General features: G+C 43.0%; 1 protein-coding gene across 1 annotated transcript in view; it reads right to left on the bottom strand.

The window, feature by feature from the left end:
- The window catches only part of LOC131879324 (uncharacterized), a 38,500-nt gene that overhangs the window by 5,190 nt on the left and 12,819 nt on the right, over positions 1-20,491 (bottom strand). Inside the window, exons 2-4 of the mRNA XM_059225613.1 lie at positions 16,990-17,088; positions 16,535-16,767; positions 6,336-6,549 (exon numbers count right to left, since the gene is read on the bottom strand). Coding sequence (XP_059081596.1) covers positions 6,336-6,549; positions 16,535-16,767; positions 16,990-17,050 — 508 coding nt within the window. The 5' untranslated portion in view covers positions 17,051-17,088. The remainder of the gene's footprint in view (positions 1-6,335; positions 6,550-16,534; positions 16,768-16,989; positions 17,089-20,491) is intronic.

Raw genomic sequence — 20,491 nt, forward strand, 5'->3', positions numbered from 1 at the left:
CTTTTTGTGACTGGGAAACACCCGAAATGCATTTGATTGGCGTCCAGGTCATTTTCGAATAGATAAAACTCAGACTGGGTTCAAGGTAGATCCTGGTGCATTCGACAGTTATCTGTTTGGGAATAGGCTGGGGGAACCTCATATAATGATCGTATTCCAATAGATATAAAGCCTCACTAGAGAGTCTTGATCTGGGCTGGGAATAGTGGATAGTATCTATGCCGCAGTCATCTTTCTCACTGAATTGTTTTGTGGATTCTCATGACGAGAGGAGCTGACTCGACATTCGTCTGAGTTTGTGGCCATTTCATGAAATTGCATCGTAGCCATTAAGAAAGTGCTTCTTCACTTGCCATTAGTTGTCTGGTTCCAATCTCGACTTCATGGAATAGCTCAGATTCCCGTGAGAAATGCCTTCTCCCGGCTCACGGTGCCGGGTGTCATGGAAATTTGGACCAATTTGGAACTGAGTGATCCATTCTCGCTTTGAACACGGGCTTTTTCCTGCCACGAGTTCATTGCCTAGGGTGTGTGCATTTATGATGATATCTTAGACCGTTTTCTCGCTAAGGGCAGCCAACCAGTTAGGCAGCCAATTGTTATTGCTGATCTCTATCAGAGCTACCATTGCGACTACTCTCTTGAACAGGAGTAAGAAAAAACAGCCCCGGATCAAGGCCAGCCAGGGATTCAAGTCAAAATAAGTGTATTCCACTCGAGATAGTGAGTGACCTCTGAAGGTCCTAGGAGCTTCTTAAGAGACCAAAAGGCAGACCAAATATCACTGAATGACAATCTTTAAGCCAACATCAACTTCTCTGGCGACATCAAAATTGAAGGGTTTTTTGTGGTAGGAACCGGCCAGTGGTTGGGCCTTCTTTGAGTGTAGATCTCTGCTAGCCACGCCCATTAAAGGTCTGGAGACATATCTTCCAGACGAGTAACCGCTCAGTGCACTTAATCGATGAGGCTTGACATTTTTTTTCTTTCTTTCTTAAAGATACACTATTCAGAAAGTTTGCCTTGGAGGGCATTCTCAAAAAGCGGATTTGATAGGCCTGGTTGATCCTGAGGAATTTCGAAGCTCCAGGTTTTCTTATCCCAATCTCCAAGAAGCGAGATTATTAGACATTCCAGCTTATTGTAAAGTCAAGTCTGGGTTCAACTGCGCAGTCACTTATTATTCTATGGTAGATTACTCAAAGAAAATTCCCAAATTGTTCGTCTTTTCTGTCAAAAGGTCTTTTAAGTCGAGCGTTTTGGGAATAGAGGTCTTTCAGTTGGTTGAGCATGGCTCATTTGAATTCGATTCGTTAGTTAGATGGGTACGAAAATGTCCAATTACTAATTACGAATGCAGGAGGAAAACAAGCGAATATGTACCGTATTAGTAGGCCCCTTTGGGACATTGGAGCCAATTTTGAATAGAAAGCCTCTACAGGGGTAAATTATCAATCCAATAACCGATTTAAGAATATTCCATGTCTATGGAGATCTATTTTTGAATGACTTTTGACCCGATTTTCCTGGCATGACACATCGAATTCGATCTCTATCGGAAATGCGAATTATAGACTAGTTGTCATTTTTCAAGCAGTCAAGCCTTCGACAAAAGTGTTCCAAAGTCCCAAACTTGAAATAAGGCTGCCAGACGAATGCCAAGCCATTTCTTTTCTTTCAACAAAAGGCCAATGTTTTTGCTTCTTTGCTATAGAAAACAAAGTAGAGTTTGGTACTCGTAAATGTCATCCTGTCTAATGGCCAGTCTCTCTCATCTTATGAGAGGGACTGGCTGGCTGCTCCGACGAGTTTTGATCCAATATTCTCGTTCCCAGCGAAGGCTGCCCATGGTACATTGGCTGCGTTTGTCGTGCATCCTTGAAACTTGGCCGGCTCACTCATTGTCGAGAAGGAGGTCAGAGATAACAGTTGATTCAGCATTGAGTCGAACTCCACGATTATCATCATCGTCATCCTGGGCTCAGTCGAGATGGAACCCAATTCAAACGTCAATGGGATGATCGCCCATCCCCTGTATTACGCACATTCACTCTTACAGGCGTCCTTTTTTGTCTATGATGCTGTATTTTGTCAGGCTGGCCTTTTGTTGCCACCGTTGGGGTTCTTTTTACTTCGTTTCTTTTGGCTAGCGTCGAAAAGGAGCCTGCAGGGAATTCAGACTTTTTTCACCGTTTGAAAGAGAGAAAAAATGGAACTTGATACTTTATCACATTGATCGTTTGAGCACAAAAGATCCACTTGGAAATGGCCTGGCGGCCATTATTGGTCATATATCGTGATTAATTGACAGATTTTTCACTTCCAAATCCCCCCAAATGGCCGTGAGTGTGAGGCAATCCACGCACTGTCCAAACTTCGTCATCTGACCCATAAGCGATGACGAAATGGGAACAGAATCGTCTCGTTTTGTATTGTGTCGTTACGTTTTTGAAACCGTTTGGGTCGCTTCGTGACATGATCCCTTCTGGTGGGTGATGGCCAAACGGACTCAATTGCAGTAATTCCATCAGTGGATCCAAAATTGGCCATTTTAAGGGCTGACAACACATGGAAACAGGTCGAAAATAGTAGAAGTAGAAATAACCTTAAGTAAAAGAGGTGGGGGTGACATGTGAATCACAGGTCCGGGTTCAATCAAAACATGTTTCACAACTTTTATGAGCTCGAGAGAATCTTGCTTAAGGCATCTAATTCTCTTCGTCAGCTACACTAATTTCTTAGATAAAAAGAATTACTTGTGCGTCATGGATGGCGCGTGCTCTTTTCCTCTTTCTTAAAGAATAAGTAACACAAGTTCATACGTACTCGCAGATCAAGATTGGTATTCCACAAGGGTAGCCGCATTGTGGGGAGTACTAACTATCTTATGAGTCATGTTCCCACGAATATGACGCTTTGGCGAACAAATTCATGCCTTGAGAGCCCTTGTGATGCAACAAGAATAGTGGCAGTTATGAATCCGAACGTCTTACAAAAACGGCATTCCACCCCTGCTTTCATTCGAGAATGTTGGCCACTGCTTCCGAAGGGAAATAATAAACCTGGGTTGTTCCCTCTTCATCAACTCTGCGTCTGCAGGATTTGATGGCTACTACCGCTACTCCCTGCTGAAAAGGTTGGCCAGGTCTTGGTCTGAGATCCCCATGGGATTAAGCGAATAGAAGACAATGATGCATGAGTGGCTAGCTTCTTCTTCTTCTTCTTCTTCCTCTGCTTCTTTTCCCTATTCTTTGTGGGTTCCACTCTTTCTCCCTCTTTTGGGTTGGATCACCCATCCTCTTCAATGGGCAGTGATTACATAATACTTCCTGACTAACTAACTGTTCCTCGCACGAACTGATGATCTGGAATGGGAGAGATTTTCAGATAATAGAGTCACATTCATAGAATGTGCCACTGCCACCATGATTCTGGCCGTTGGATTGGCTCAGTGGTGGATGATAAAATTTTGAATGCTATTAAATTACTAGCTTGTTTTTTTTTCTCTCAAATGAAGTGTAGAAATTTTGGGCACATTCAATACGCTCATCCCTATTTCAAACGGGTTGATCCAGTGTCTAGGCGGTTCGTGATATTCACGTAAGACAACGTTTCAGAAAGATTACGTTGCTCAAAGTCCAAACCTGAGTTATCTTTCATTGGAGCCCTCTAGGGCACAATGGGAGAATTACTAGATGGCAAACACTCACAATGGTGAAGTGAAGGCTGAAGATGGCCAAATGGAGTGAATGGGCTCAGGGAATGAACATGAAGGGGAAAGGGAGAAGGAAACCAAGACGGGATCATCAACCATTTTGGCTTTGGGGTTATCGTTTGGCAGCTGCTACGATCCCGTAATGAACAACAACAGCTTAAAACATGTAAGGCTCGGTGAGGGCTCCGTCAGCACTGCAACCACCAACATTTTTTACCACAGTCACGAACGATTTTGAACTTAAGCCATCGTACCATTGGTTGGGTGTATCGAGAAAAGTCCTACCCTGGCCTCCAAGGGCTCGAAATCTCTTTCAAAGTCGATAATTGCTTTTTGAAACTTGCCTCCAGAAGGAAATTACTCCCATTAATATCGACTCCGTGGCGAACCTCAGGTACCTGGGTGTTCCAGCCCATGTTCCCCTACGTTTTGAAATAGTCTTGCCATTTGACCATTCGCCAAGAGTAAAAAAGTATGAGACATCGTTAGCTCGAATCAAGTTTACAACCTAAGGTTTGATTGGCCGAGAGAAAAGGAGAGAGGAATTGAAGAACAATTGTTCCCTCTTCGACGAAATGAAACGGTCAAAATATTCGGAAAAGCGGAATCAACATTTTCAGTCAAGTTTAGTACGGTTGTAATAGGCTTGCTTCCGGTATGATTTGGATGGCACTGATCCTGACAGATAAAGGCCGACATACGGAGGAAAAAAGTTTTTCTTTCTATTCTCCGCAACTCAGCCATTGCATTGCTCATCATTGAAGGTGGAATTCCACCGTCCTCGTGGACCAAATCCGTCCGAAAAGTTATTTTTGTACACACTTTGAGGAGCACTGGTGAACAATCAAATAAAAACTCATCACGAAGTGTTTCCAAATGCATTAGATTCGGGGTATTTGGATGCAATTGCATTATAGCTAATATCCCTTCAATCATGTGGCTCTAAAATGTCGCGAGTCCCGACCTGAATCTTGGATTGGGCGGAAATGGGTAGGACGTCATTTGCAATGAAGCTGATACACCTGATCAGATGTCCAAAGACACTGCCTAACCAATGACAAATACTCGAAACATGTTGCTTGCCAAGCCAGCAACTGAAGGACTGGCCTTGAGTTTCACCAGCAGAGAGAATCAATCTTAGCTCTAGGCATTAGTCTCATCATTTAATCCTCGAACCTCGATGGATCGCGTGAGGGAAAACCCATCTCAATGGGCGATTCCTCTCCTCTTAATGATATACAGTGCGTAGATGACAACAACGGTAACAAAATCCACACCAAAATGCTAGGGTCTCAAACCATTCAAAAGTATGACTCTATTTCATAAGCCTTTGATTTAGCTTTGTGACAATGGGCAAATTGTGACTGCAATTACGGAGGAAAAGGTGACACCGGACGGTGAATTATTTGTTTATGATTTTTGATAAATTCTGAAATTTTTGGAAGGTTTTTATCTGCTCAAAAATGTTGTTGTTTTTCTGGAGCGATCGAAAATTTAAAACGACATGGATGGCATTCCCAACCCTTCCCACGAAATTTATAAATAAGGCTAATGAAGTGAGGGAAACGCCGAAGAAAATGGAACACGGCACCCTGAATTTGGGTGTTGAGCATTGACAAACAGTGCAGCAAACTCCCACCGAGTCCAATTAAATGTTCAATAATTGAGCGAGTTGTATTACAAAGTTACAGAATGTGCCAATTTCGGTGTGATTTGGAAACCGCACTACCATTCTGCCTGACAATGATATTACCGTGTGCTCATAGAAACACGTACGTAAATGAAATTAAATTACAAATTTGATACATGTTTGGTTCACGTTTGTCTTTGCTCTTGGTCCAAGTCAGTTGAAACCATTTGGGAACATATCGGATCAATAATTCACACCTAGTCAGGTATTTGTTTTCTCCCTTCACTTCAGAAGAAGAAGAATTTGGCATCCAGACTTCTCAAAGGGTTGGCAATCCTTAGCCAAGTCTCTCTTTCTTCCTCTCTACGAGTATAATTGTTGAGCAACGCCTTCAACGAAAACAACCACGGAGTCCATTTGACCTGCCTGGGTAAACCCTAGAATAGAATCGTTTTGGACCCAGAAAGAGCTACTAGAGTGCCACGGAATATCCGGAGATAAATCCTTTCATATTCTACAGGGGAAATTGCTTGCATGGGTATTATGACTTCCATTTTCATGGCAAAGGAGTAAATGTAGTCAAACGCTATCGTTATGGCTCGAAACGGCTCAGCCAGTAATGTCTTGGTAATTATATGAGCAAATTAAGAACCAGGATCAAGATCATGACAAATAGCAAGAAATATCTTCAAGAACGCACTAAAGTCATTATCAAATGAATGACCAATATCTGGCACCACCAATTGGAAGTCGTAATAAGGGTTTCTTACCAATGGACATGTCGTTAAAAATGATTCGAAGAGTCCATCAGAGTATTTTTTAAGCTAAATGGCATATTTGGTATTTGCCCAATTGATGTGTCTTTGTATGAAATAAAAACACATGGCCATCAGTTTACGTTCTTTAGAAACACTTCAAGCGGCCGTTACCCAAGCTTTGATAACTTTGCACTTGGGAGAATTGTTAAACTAGAGGAGAAACATGTCTTACCTACGACGGAGAGCATGTATTTGTGGCTGTTGTAAGCGGGCTGGGCGTTGATTTGGCACTCGTAGATGCCTTCATCGCCATAACTGACGGATTTGATGACCAGGAACCACTCGTCCGAGTCAGGCTCGTGCAGCACCTTGAACCGACTATCACTTGTGTACACAAACTTGCCCACGGCTAGTAGACTCACATCACGGTGACGCACCCAAGAGACCTAAGAATGAGAGGAACAAAGAGAAGAAAATGAAAGGGGAGAAAAAGATCCGTGTCCATTGGTTTGTTCCCCGGGTGTATGTTTCCCCTGCATAACTTTGGTCGAGGGATTGGGAATCCCTTTGCTCAATGTCAAGAGCAGAAGTTCAAATTGTTCTTGGATATTCGAGCTCTACCTTTTTGTCCTTTACTTTATTGGGAAAGGCTGCACTCGAGGTAAAAGGCCGTGGCCACCATGCCTGGAAGGGCTTTTCGCAGGCAAATAGCCGGTGGAACATATCTATCCAATATTTCACGTTCCATTGCCTTTTCCGCTCCAGGTTTTCTTTTGTCATGGAGAATGAACCTCTGATTCGCCGCCCTAAAAGATTCTCTTAGTGTAACGACTACGACGACTACGACGACGAAGGCCATGAGGAAAACGACCACGACATTGGCGCCTGGATCTCCCTTGCCTCATTTCACTGCTTTTTATCGCGGACAGGGACCCGGAGACTTTTTGAATGCTGGAGTAACGAGGTAGACAGCCTTTGAGGTCGTCTCGATGAGTCTGAAGGCTGAACTACTGGGGCTCCTCAAGGTATTCACCATTGCCGAACTGGTTGGGTAATTTTCTAGGGAGCACTTTTTGTACAGTAGAACAACAGTTGGCACTTCGTTTCCCTACCATACCATAAAGCAACTTACGCACGGCATAAGAGCGTTAAGCCACACCAGAAAATTGGGAAGGTTACAAGTCGGCAAATGTGGTCGAATGTAAAACAAAACATTATTTCAGAATAACTGTCATAACAAGGCACTCTCTTTAACCTAATGATCAGCTAAAATATACACACCTCCACTCCAATCGGCGCCCTTAGGTCTCCTCAGTCCGTACTAAATTGCTTTGAGATCAATCGATTGAAATTTTGCAAAATATGGGAGTAGTTTCAAGGAAAAGTGGAACAAACAAAAGGATTTCAAAGGACACAGATGCATCCAAATGGTTCTAGATAAGCTTTAGTCCTATTCTCAAATCTCAAATGTCCGGTAATCCCATAGATGATATCACGAACACGTTTTCTCGAGAGAACCTTTGTTCAAGTCGATTAATGTTCTCATCCAGCCACTAAAACCTTACGAGGAAAATTTCATATTTCAGAATAAAGATCTGCACCTTACTTTCACTCCCCTCACTCAGTTGCCCACAATTTCCCAGATTCGTTGTACGTTAATCCAATATCCTGCCAAGGGATTTGATTTACCATCTGAAATTGTTGAGCTCCACTCGTTTCGAGTTTTGAATTTTGTAGGATTTAAGTTCTTAGGACAAAGAAGAGAGAAGAGAGACCTATTGAGAGGCATATTCAGCATAGAGAATAACGAATGGAACGAGAGTACAGAGTGTTTACTTGGCTCAAATAAATCATCTGACTTGTGTTGTACCATTAGCAGAATACAGAAAGCTACGAGGAGTGTCTGTGTGTATGTTTTTTATCTCATGGCAATGGTGGGAATAATATATGTTTATTCTATGCCAAGAGGCCCTAAAGTAAGAGAAAATGTCTCGTGGAACGACCTCTACTCCAGAAAACTCAGGTACACGAGCAGTCAGTTAGACAGAAAGTACATACGTACACACCCACAAAATGGCACTGATAAGACTGAGTGAGCTTGTTTATGCTGGAAGATAAACCTGTAGAGAAGTGTCGTAAATCTGGACCGTAAAATGTGGTGGGAAGGGAAAGCGGAACAGGAAGCAAGGAGCTTTTTTTCATTTTTCAGGCTTCGTTCCTTCCACTCGGTTGTGGAAAACTTGATGCTTATGGGACTTCGGGTTCCAATCACACGTTGCTGCATGGGGAGCGTGAAACAAAACATTGAGAGCTGTTCAGGTCAGAGAGTGAGCTCATTGTGCTTTCCACATTAGTTGTTCCCTCACGTTGGATTAGGGAACAATAAGCTGATGCCAATTGGATGGCAGGAACAGAAGGATGTTGGGCTTTGAGTGGGTGGGATCTCACGAGCTCTTCAGCAAAATCTACTTTCAATACTCGTGTGTCAATTTGAGAGGGAACAAGGTGATGATGTTCCCCAATCTGTTCCCAAGAATAGTAATAATACTAATGACCGTAATGGTTACCATCTCTCCAACCAAACACGGACCAGGGAAAAAGTAGGGCATAGAAAAAAAAATCCAAGGACACAAACCAAAAGGAACAAGGTACCGAGAACAAGTGAATGAGAATGTCCCTCCTCCTTTCAAAGGGAAGCATGTTCTTTCAAACCAGGCCACTACAGTTAGAGTGCAATTGTCAGGTGTTAAAATGATACTCCTGTGATATATCACTAGTAAATGGAAAAAAACGATAAAGTAGGCCATCCTTTCTCAAATTGTTGAAGAAGCCAAAAGGACCTGCAGGATCTCTCCAGCAATCTCGAATTATTGCCAGAGAAAAAAAAATGAGGAAACCTTAAGTAAGATAGGTCCATTTTCCAAACAAGAGAACTTTCGCCATTTTCAGTCTGCAATCAGACCTTGAACCAATTAGATAAACCACATTTCTATCACTTGGTCTTTACCAAGACTTGAAGTGGCTCCATTGAAGACTGACACCCTCGTCTTGAACTTTTGAGGGGTCCATTATTCAGAACGATAAGTAACTTCGCCTCAAGGAGTGTCATCTCGTTTGTCAAAAAATGATTGACATAAAAAAGTCGATGACATTCAGGTGCAAGGACAACTTACTGACAATGAGTTGGAACGTACTTGTGTTCCAATCAGAATGTTAACCATTTCGACCCACACGTTAGACTCGCTTATTGAAACCCATCATGCACACATGCTTCAGCAATCAAGGTTCGGTTTTTTGCCCATGTTTACAACGTCTTGGAGGTGACATTGGAACACGTTAATATGGCCATTTAGAAGGCAACCTTGGTGTCTAATCCAATAACAAATCCAAAAGGAAAAGGCATAAACAAAGGAATCAATGGACCAGGTCCAAATGGATCCAGTTCCAGTTGATGAGACAACATATGATGAAAGTCGCAATCTGCCCATCAGAGGGTCTTTTTGGTCACGAAGTGTTTGCCTTTCGATAATTTTTTCCTTTCCCCTCTCAGAGTGCAAAGGAATCAATGGGATCATCTGTGTCTTTTGTTTTCCTGCAAGCGTATTTTGTCGTTCCTTATTCCCTCTTGAATCGTCTCTACGCTTGGTACATAGCCTGATCTTCAGCAAATAATAGTTCTTGGATTGATAGTTATAAAGATAGATGGTTGAAGGAAGGTTTCACCCTGGGGATAAATAGCTTGATGGATGATTGGATGGAATGCTCGAGGGTCAAGGCATGGATTCTATCGGAACCAATCTGTCATTGGAACGAGTGGAAGACATACCAACCCGCTCATACAACCAATCTGGTTACATGTCTAAACATAACACATGTACGTACGAACAAGGGAAATAAGTCAACGGAAGATCAAAACATCGGAAGAGAGACGATATTAATGGTCATTTAGAAAAAATAATTGACTAAAAGTAATCTTTTTGTGATGTAACAAGGGATGAAAGGAAATCAGCGTACACTCCGCGGAGTACGAAAAAGATAGATGTGGCTAAAAATTCCACAATTTTTCCAATTACAGAGTCGAGTATCAAACTGTTAGTAGGTAAAAAAAATCATACGCTTTGTTAAAAGCTGGTTTTCCAAAAATTACAAACTTTGCCAACAATGCACGCATTGCAAATGATAAAAATATTTCAATTCTGATTGCCTCAAATTGATGAACCAGTGAGGATCTTAAGCACATTCATGATGGAACATTGAAATTCGAAGATTAGGGATTTCAAGAATCTGGCTAGATAAGTCATTGTAATCTTCACTTTGATGTGTGACATCACATTCCATTTGGGCATCTAAGCTGAAAAGGGCTAGGACTTTGCCTTCCCCTCAATTTCGGCTCGTTAATGCTAATTCGAATAAAGTCTTGATTTCCTAGTCGGTCCAAAACTTCGTTTAAAGACTCACAGGCCTTCATAAGGCCCATTGCCAACCTCATTATTCGTCACCAATGAATGAAGACTAGATTCCACAAGTTAAGCTTGAATGACGTCTGACTGAGTAAGATCTTTCTGTGAACAGAATGAAATCAACCAATTGGCTTGTGTCCATTAATAAGTCTTCCCAGGTCATTACACATTATCAGTCTTCCTTCTTTTTGAACTCAGTTTAACTGTTTAAGCGTTTCACATACTTGCTGATTTGGTTTATCCTCAAAATGCAATGAATTAGACATTCTCTATCTCCTTTGTTTTATTTGATTGCATGTTTGCATAACGCAGGTGTCGGTCGACCTAGTATGTATGTAGAATGTGTGTACACAAAAGCTTTGAATAACATCCAGTCCCTTTTTTCTAATCCATTTGTGTTTTTTCAGGTTGGCAGGGCTCGCAACCTCATGCAGTTCAGGTAAAGGAGGTGCATATATCCATTGCTTGAGCATGCGTTGGAACCGAAAGGTGTTGAACATATTGGAACAGATCCCTACTGTGGAGAATGCATAATTCATCACTGTTTTCCACCAGAGCTGGGCAAACAGACGAACGATGGAAAGAGAACCAACTACCTTTAACGACTTGAGTATTTATTCATGGAACTTGTCAGTCTCACCCCCGGTTACGCATATCGAGCACGCTATGGGATACACATCAGTGGGTGGTTGATCAAAGTAAGCGATTGAACCATTCAGGGTGAAACTCCTTGTGCTCACAATCGTGTACAAAAAAAATCCAATGAGGCAAACTAGATTTAGAAAAACATATTTAAAATTGGAAATTAATTTAGACATTATAGGGCGAGAAATACCTGTAACCTGTATTGTGGTGTCTTTATGAGGTGTGTCCAAGAATTTGGGTTCGAGCTCGAGATTCAGATACAAGAAACGCAGTTAAAATCATAGCTATTTTTGACTGGCATTTTGACATGAAGACCAAAACGCAGAATTACGTTTGATCTTTATTCAAAGACGTTTCAAGACGTCAACCTTCTTTCTTCCTTTGAACTTTGGTAATACCTTTAAAGACAACGTGGAGTTAAACGATGCACACAATATTTGACCACATCAGAGGTTGCCTGGGTTTGGTCTTCATAATTGGAGGTGATGGAAGCGACAAGGTGTAATATTGAAAAGGGTCTTCATACCTAGAGTGGCGAGCTGTAACGTTCAATTGCTCATAAATAAACATCTATCATCATTTTTAGATATACAAATACCGTACAGCACTTCCATAGTCATTAACAAGCTTCTTTTATGATTTGGTGGAAACACTTAATATGCATGTTTTAGTTCGAAAATAAGCCCTCGGAACAAGGGATTCGCCTCAATCTGGTGACATGAATAAAATATACGCACAAAAAGTTCCAAGCTGAAAATTAATCCGTGACGCCTGAAAATTGTCCCGTCTATGTTGAACTGATTGTTACCTAACAACAACACCCTTGTTAAAAACAAAGATAACTGGTCAAGAGATGAAAGTTGAAGATAGCGTCTCTGCTCAGAATCAATCATTGTCAGCTGGAGATCAGAAGGCCATTTCCATTTGATGAGTTCGTTGGCACCCCAAAGACACGTCATATCTTTTGCGAAACGAAACCTCATCTAGCCACATTATTTGGTCCCCGTTAACAACGATGTAAGTGGATTAGAAAGACCATCCAGAGGTTTTGTCACACTTGACGCGAAATTGGACTCTCCTCCCACTCCTCCTCTCTTTCTTGCTCCTTTTGCTGCTCTTCTTGGTCTTCTTTTTCATCTTCGTGTTGTTCATTGTTCATTCGTCTTCTGGCTCATTTTGTCCGCTCGACGGCAAGCCTGTCGACAGGGGACTTGGCGTGGAGCTTTTTCTTGCGGTGGTCCCTTGGAATTCGGCTTAATTTCTGTGTTCCTGCCTTGCTCGATAATATCGGATTGGGGATGTGAGTGAGCTTCGACCGAGCAGTGGAAAATTGAGGAAAAAGAGTCGCTCAAAATGGGTTTTTGTCCTTCTCCTCCTTCTCCTGCTCCTTGTCCTCCTTGTCCCCTCCTTCACGGTTCCATGTTCCATTTTCTATCGCCCTTACATCACAGAATCCTTCTCATCGCCGAGTGGTTGTTCAACATTAACGTCAACAATATTAGGTAAGGTCTCAAAATGGCCAGCAAACTTCAATTTGGTTCCACAAACAACGTCAAAGTCATCGTTGAAGAGTGGACAAAATTGGCCGTAATAGAGGGTCTAATGTCGAAAAAGAGCCAACCTCTTCTGTTCTCATTTCCTGGGAGAGTGAGGGTGGGTGTCAGGCTGTATGTGTGTACTGGTATGTGTCTAAGAGAGTATATGTCATTTTGCTTGAGCCCAAAACGAAAAGGGAACAACTTCCGCTCGGAGAAAGAGCACAAATGGAAAACTTTCTCTTTTACTTAATCGAGGCCCTTTTTGCCAGACAAAACAGAAAAAAGGGACGAGACGGGGACAGGAGCAGACATTGGGGATAGTGAGCACTGAGCACGGTATAATTCTATAAATCTGACCTGGGTGGCACGGATCGTAGATCAGGATCAGCGTCAGCACAAAAAAGTGGCACAATCGAAAGAAAGAGCTCGTCGGATATTGAGCACGTGGAACGGGTCGAAGGTACGCATCGCGGTATAGGAATTAATGCACATCACGTCCGAGTAGCAGTCCAGGATATGCGTAAACTGATACGAGGGCCACATCCGAAACATGTTCGAATCTTGGTCAAGGACACCAAGGGTCAAACCAGGGGTTATGACAGCAATGTCCCAATGCTTGATGACTGATGCTCAAAGCCTCAAGGTCAGCAGTTCCGTGTACGTAAATTCCCCTTCCTTAATATCCCATCAAAGACCATCTCACTAGTTCTTCTATTCCCTGGTTCCACCTAGTTCCACCTAGTTCCGCCAAGGAAATTGGAAGAGTTTTCGCTCGCGATTGGAAAAGGAGAAAAACTTTGTTAATCCACTTCTATACCGCCAGCTTACCACGATTAGACACGGATTGGTGGAGTTGCTCAAGCATAGGCCTGGTGAGTTGGATGGTTGGCAAGCATACATACGTACATGGACCGGCCATTGGTGCGCCTGGCTCCAGGACTCCTGCTGGACTCCTGCTGGCACACGTACGCATATCCATCCGGTAGTACCGTGCTGTGTCGAGTGGAACGAGTCGGAGACGGGAATTGGCAAAATATAAATGGCTTCAACTTTTCTCATCCAACTGATCCAACTGCACTCTCATGCTCACTTGATTCCCTGCCTTGGATATGATAAAATTTGCGCCAAAAACACGTCTTCGAAGCCTATCCGGAAAGTCCTGAAACCTTCATTGGTAAGCCGACACTCAAGAAACTCAAGAAGCCTGAGTGACGGAAAGGTACCCTTAAAAAAGTGCATTGCCAATAATCATCCTAATCAAGGGAATGCACTGCAAGTGCATAATAGTTGGTTCGACATGCAATTGGGTTCGCTTTCACACTCTTTTTAACTTCCGCGGAAATGAAACATGTTCCCCCACAAAAGTCAATGAATGGTGTCAAACAGGTTTACGCCTCCCAATTTGGTGTTTGCCCATGCAGTGTTCAAGTTCCCAAGGTCACGTTTTTTTAATGCCGAATCCTGAGACGATGGAAGTGGATTAACCGGATCGGTAATAGGATTATAGTTTGCCGTTTGACCGCTGCAACTTCGATCTTCGAAGCAGGTCGATCAAAACCGCGTCTGCGTGTAATCGCCAAAAGGCTTCCTCTTTTTTTTCCTCTTTCATCCTCCTACTTTTACTCTTACTACGCCTTTTAGTTTTCATTGCTTTTTTGCCCAAGCCACCATCTTGTCAGACATGGACCAACAATTTGCACAGATATGTCCGCTCAAACGTATGCAAAAATATACTGTCTACGAATTGGTATTCTCTTTAACTTGCCTGTGGACGAGTTAATGGACCTTTACTGATCCAGGACAAGAAACTCATACATTAGAGTGATACAATATGTTTCTTATGCTAATTCCAGCGTTCTATTTTCATGAAAGTCCCAATTTAGCATACAATCTTAACGCAATTGTTTGTGCATTTTCAGGTATACGAAATATGCAATCTCTAGTCAGTTTGAAATCTCAGACATTAGAAATTTATGTATGAAAATAAGTTATTTGAATAAGTAACCAAATTGCCTGATCAACTCTACATACAAGGTTTACCAAGTTCCACAACCCATTTCATTGGTTGATCAGATATTACATAAATGTGATTTGAATTGATTATAATGATTTTATCTTGAAATGTTACGGTTTCTATTCTCAGCAACGTTAAGGAAGTTAGCAAAATAAACAAAGAACTTGAATGTTTCTCCGAAAGAAAAAAATGCTCGTCCAGAGACCAATGAGGTCCCGAGTGTCGTCTTATAAGGGTGAGACAGGTCAGCTATTTGTGTGTGGAGACATGGGATCATGATGTCCTATTGTATTTGAAGCCGAGGATGAATTCGTGTCCACGATCTCAGAATGGTTTGTGTTTATCTTGGGAAAACTCTGGTCATTCTCAAGATGGATGCTAGATCTACCAAACGACCACCAGCTTCTGGCTACGTCAACAGAGCAATCTGGCGAATCTCATGCGGCATCTTGTCCCCACAGGAAAGGCATGAATCTATTGGAGGATGGACCCTCATGTGGACCTGAATTAGAATAATCGCAACATTTGACCCCGAGAGCAATTTCATCCTTCAACCTTTCAGGCCCTGAGCTTTAAGTTGTTCAGTCACATGACATCGTGGAGGAAGAGAACGAAGACGAGGACCCGAAGGATGAGGAGGAGAAGGACAAGAAGAAGAAGGAGGCATCATCATCGCCGTCGTCGTCGTTGGAACAGACCGTCTTCATCTTTTCCACATTTCTTCCCAAGAGTTTGCATGGGCCAGAAGGAATGGAATGACAAGGCGAACGAAGGTGGAAGGAAAAGGGCCAACACCACCACCACCATCGTTACTTTGGACACGAGATGGAACGCGATAGAACGGAGCAGTGAAATATGCATTGAATGCAAAAGCAAATCTCCACGAAATTACAAAGTGCTCTTCCTACTTTCACCCGTCCACCCAGGCTTCTTCTACCTCCTCAGCAGCTGCTGTGAACTCACTCACAGACCTCCTGTTCAGTTCATAGAAGAATTGCCGCCGGAATCTATTCAGATGTGCTTCCAAGGCCATATATCATTCCTGGAACACATGCGTATGTCCCACTGGAACACCAGAAGAAAGGGAGTTTTGTTCCACGGTCTACCCAAATGATTATTATGACGATGTACCTTCTTGAAAAATGACTTGGTCTCTCTGATTTTGGCCTTGGTCTTTTCGGGGGAAAACACTGTGCAGGTTATGCATTTTGATCCACCTGTCTTTTAAGAGATCAGTCTATGTTGAGCATTGAATGGAATGGAGGAAAACGGAGCTAAAACTTAAAAGTTGCCTTTGGACCGATTGAAGTAGTATAGTAACTCTGCGCTGCGGCTCCTCTGCATATTCATCGTCACTTTTGATGAGACGACGTGGAAGCTCGTCGAAGCCAATGGCTCGTGTTACTTTCTTAGATTACCAGCACTCTTTGAGCAATAACGTCCTGACAAATGGACCTCGTCATGCAAACGGGTGAAAAGGAGAATTCTACCATCAATAGGTACTCGCTCCCATCTTCCATTAGAGACAGTGTTGATGACAAAAAACAATGGACATCAGATTTTCCTCATCATCTTTTCACTCGTTCGGCGTCACGTTCCAAAGTGGAGCTTCAAACTTCGAGCATAAGATTCCAGTCAAATGTTATGATACAGAGGCGCATCCGAGGCGTGACGGAGCACCCAAGAAAATGCAATGAGTAATGCCCTTCGGAACCGGGAGTTATGTAGTACATAGTACATCAAGTGAAGTTGTCTATTCATAAATCTTGCTTACCATCTTTTTCCCTTCGAGGTTCTTGTCCGCCGTGCATTTGAACGAGGCCATCCGACCCAAGGTGGCCTTCGTTCGTGTGATATTGTTTGCTCCATGTTGATAATATTCACTGCCAACCACGTTGGAGAGCACAGGACTCCGAGAATCACTCGAGGATGGCGAGGATGGGCCAAATGGGGACGATGGATCGATGTGCGTTTTGATGCCATTTTCAAGGGGAGATATCTCGCAGCCTGCGCAAAGAGGGGGGTAATCATTGTAAGGCATTTGTGTTGGCCTTTTTCCCTTAGAGGGTAAAAGGGGGGGGAGCTCAAAGTAAGGCTAAAGTAAATTATCGCTGAATCGCATTCCGGAAACGTTCCTCTTTAGGTAATATTCATCTTGAGTTTGCTCAAGGTTAATTCTGATCAAACAGACGAGTCCATCCAAATTTGTGCGCTTATGTTTGAACTTACCAACGAGAGGAATGGCCAGACAGAAGTAAAACAAGCGCGACAATTCGAAAGGTGATTTCATTTTGTCTCTAGGCCGCTCGAATGGTCCTCATAAACATCCTGAAAAGATAAGGAGAAAAAGGGGCTCAGGTAATGCTTTATCTAAATTGATGGGAATTAAATCTTAACTCCAACATTTTAGCCTGACAATGTGCTCGCTCTGGGTTCCGGTCTTTTGTCTTTTAAATTGCCCACCAAATCCCACCAGTACTACAGTAGACGTATTCTCCCCGGTAAACGCGTCGTCCTCGGTCGGTTCTTGGGTCCATGCCCCAATTCACAACCGGTCCACAATCCGTTCCAAGCTAAGTAGCAATGGGCTCTCAACGAGACTCCCGGTGATTCCACTGATGTGCGTCTCCCTCCCTACTCAAAAAGATCCCTTTACCGTGCATGAAATGGAAGGTGCGGAGGCTGTTGTCGATAAATTGTTTCAAGACGAGACTAGGGGAAATCAGCCTCACTCGGCGAAGGCCACGGATCAGCCGGTGGTGGTGGTGGTGGTGGTTGAGGACTCGTGGTGGAAGTCATCCCATCCCCACAGTTTATGACTCTATTACGAGGCACATATATTTCATGAGGAGGAGGAAGAAGAGTGAGCCCTTCATCTGGACCCTCCAGGACCTGGGCCTGGTTGAAGTGGCTTCCAGGCCATCCACTCGACCCAAGGATCAGTTGTTTTCTGGCCTCTTTGGAACGGCGCGTGTGGTGCGTGTGTGCATGCATGTTCCCTGGGAAGGATGGGTTCTAAAAAAACGAAAATGAATGGGACCGGATGGGATGGGTACGTGATCTCAAAGGAGATCCAGCCCCAAAAGTTACCCAAGTCAAAGAAACAGAGCCTTCGTACATCCTTGTCTGGTTGCATTGTGTTGACTTAGCAGCGGCCATTAGGCGCGAAAAATGGCACAAGTCTTCTTCATTCCGTTCCAACAGGGCTAAAAAACAGGTAACTTTCTTGTTCCTTTGGCAATTTGTAAAAGTATTTTCTTTGAAGAGCAACACTTTCACAAGTCGAATTAGGCTCGATGAATGTCAGAGGCACATGTTTCGCAACGGCCAGCCAACCATGACGTTTTTGTTGTGGCAAAATACCTATGTAGAAAAGGCTTACAATCAAGATCAAATAAATGGTCAGAAAGTCTGTGAAATGGCAATCTTCACCAGCGGTAGGAAAGCCAAATGACTTACGGTGAAGAGGTAGATGCACACCAACTTCATTCGCTACTATGACCAAATGGGGCTGTTATTGTGGTTGTCCATCGGCTTAATATTTGGGCCTCTTCGAAAAATGAGGGGTGTCACTCAGTGGCACTTAAGATATTGTGATCAAACATCACCTGTTCTAGACCAACATTATCGAAGGACAAGTCGATTCCAGAAAGCTCTTGAGCGCTTTCGAGTTGGCCCAAAGCCATGGTCAAACTTCTTAAGCTTTCGCCGGAAACGTTCCAATACAAAAAATTGGAAAGTATGGAGTTACTATTCACCAACGGAACGCTCAAATACTGCATTGACCTTGCGAATGCGTAAAATGGCGGTCGATTATGTATATGGAGCGGGAGAGGTACCCGCTCCACCTTCCAATCTGTTCTGTCGTTGCCTTTTTAGAGTTGTTCCCCACTCTGGATGGATCCAGGATTGGCCAGCCCAGCATCGTTTTGCCATTTTCCCAATCCTGCTTTGAGCCATCGACGAGGTGGTGTTGGTGTTGGTGGTGGTGGTGTGCCATTAAATTTAAGAGACAGTGCTCAAACCACCGTGAAACTGTTCTTAATTTCGTGTTCCTCTAACGAGGACCATTAGCCTCACCGCCACTGACTCCCATCACCAGTGCCACCTTCACCGAACCATACATTGTCTATGGTACGAGTGTACATATAGTGGAATTACCCCTGTCCTGGTATCACGCCTATTCCACTATTCCAGAGACAGTTTAGCTGAGGAATCAACCCAAAACCGCAACACCCCATAGACCCATAGAAATACGTACAATATGGCATGTTGAAATTGGTGACAGAGGTTCCACAAGAGGCAGGAGAATGTGGGGAGAAATCATCTTGTGCTGGCTCACATCCCATCTCATTTTGGATCAAGGTGAAGTTTTGAAAAACCTCTGTCTTTTTTGTCGTTGTCACAATCTGCTGGAGTCGTGGTTTAGGCAAATGAGTCCCACTTCTCATTCTCATTACAATGGATGTTGGAACTCTTCTTCTTCTTCCTGTTCTTCTTCCTCGCCGTCTTCCTCGTCTTGTCATTCCACTTCTCATGTGTGCCAACCCAGTGCCATTGGTCCCTAGTACCACTTCCCTTGAGTTCACTTCACTTGAGAGCCACCATCATCATCATCATGATCATCCTCGTCTATGTCGCCTCGACCACGAGTAAAATGATCACGGCAGCACTCCTTCACACATGTACTCGCAGGTATCTTTATCAAAGCCGAAATATAGTACTGTAGGTACAATTGTATATGATGAGCTATCACACCAAGATTGGCTTCTTCATTCACGCTCACATGCCGAGTTTGACTGAACACATGAAAAGGCCCTCGGTCGTCAGGTAACTCGATTCAAGCTAATCTCCATATAAAATCCTCTTTCCTTAATTCAACTTTCAAGAGAAGGAACCTAGTTCCACAACCGCATGTTCAAGAGCTGAAAAGAATGGAAAGTTGGACCAATTTGCAGTTCAAGATGGAGAAGCAGTACTTGACGCTCCGATTGTGAGACTTCTGGTTGTATGTTAGTGATATTATCAATCCCATGAAAAGGTCGCTTGTGAGACCAGAGAATTTAAGATTAATTGATTTCGATACGAGTAATCCTTCAGGGGGAACTTCTCATAACTCATCGAAGGATCATGCCAGCAATGATCGTAACTTTTCCTGGACTTGAGCATTACTATACAGTATATTGGAATGAAAAACCGGATTCCCCCTCATGGTTTCCACGTTATTGATGACGACTGATTTACCAGCCATTAACAAAATCATCTCTGAAGAAAGGCAGCACATTTGATATTTTACTTGCTCCAACTAATAAGATGTGTGTGATATTGGAACAGATGACATTCATTTGAAACAAAAGAATCGGATATCGCATAACATTCTATTATAGCGGCAGGATTCTATTGATCAACGATAAACTCAATTATAACGATTGACGAAAGATCTTTTGAACGACGATCGTTTCAAGTTTTGTTGGCCAAACATACGTTCCATGTTTTGTGTGGTCTTTGTGCAAAAAGGATTACCACAATCTTGTCTGAAATCATAAATAATAACTTAGGTACGCGTTTATGTTAGTTATCGAATTTGTTTGCCTCGATGAAGGCATGATGTACCCACGTGGTCGTGTTCTTCAAATTTACACTTTCCGTCCGCAATATTTGGCTTCAATTCAGAAACAAGTCAACCATGTCAACCCTAGGGCGGGATTTACGTGGGGACATCAGTAATTCA

Source organism: Tigriopus californicus, chromosome 4 (genome assembly GCF_007210705.1).
Source record: "Tigriopus californicus strain San Diego chromosome 4, Tcal_SD_v2.1, whole genome shotgun sequence".
In the NCBI taxonomy this organism is placed as follows: domain Eukaryota; kingdom Metazoa; phylum Arthropoda; class Copepoda; order Harpacticoida; family Harpacticidae; genus Tigriopus; species Tigriopus californicus.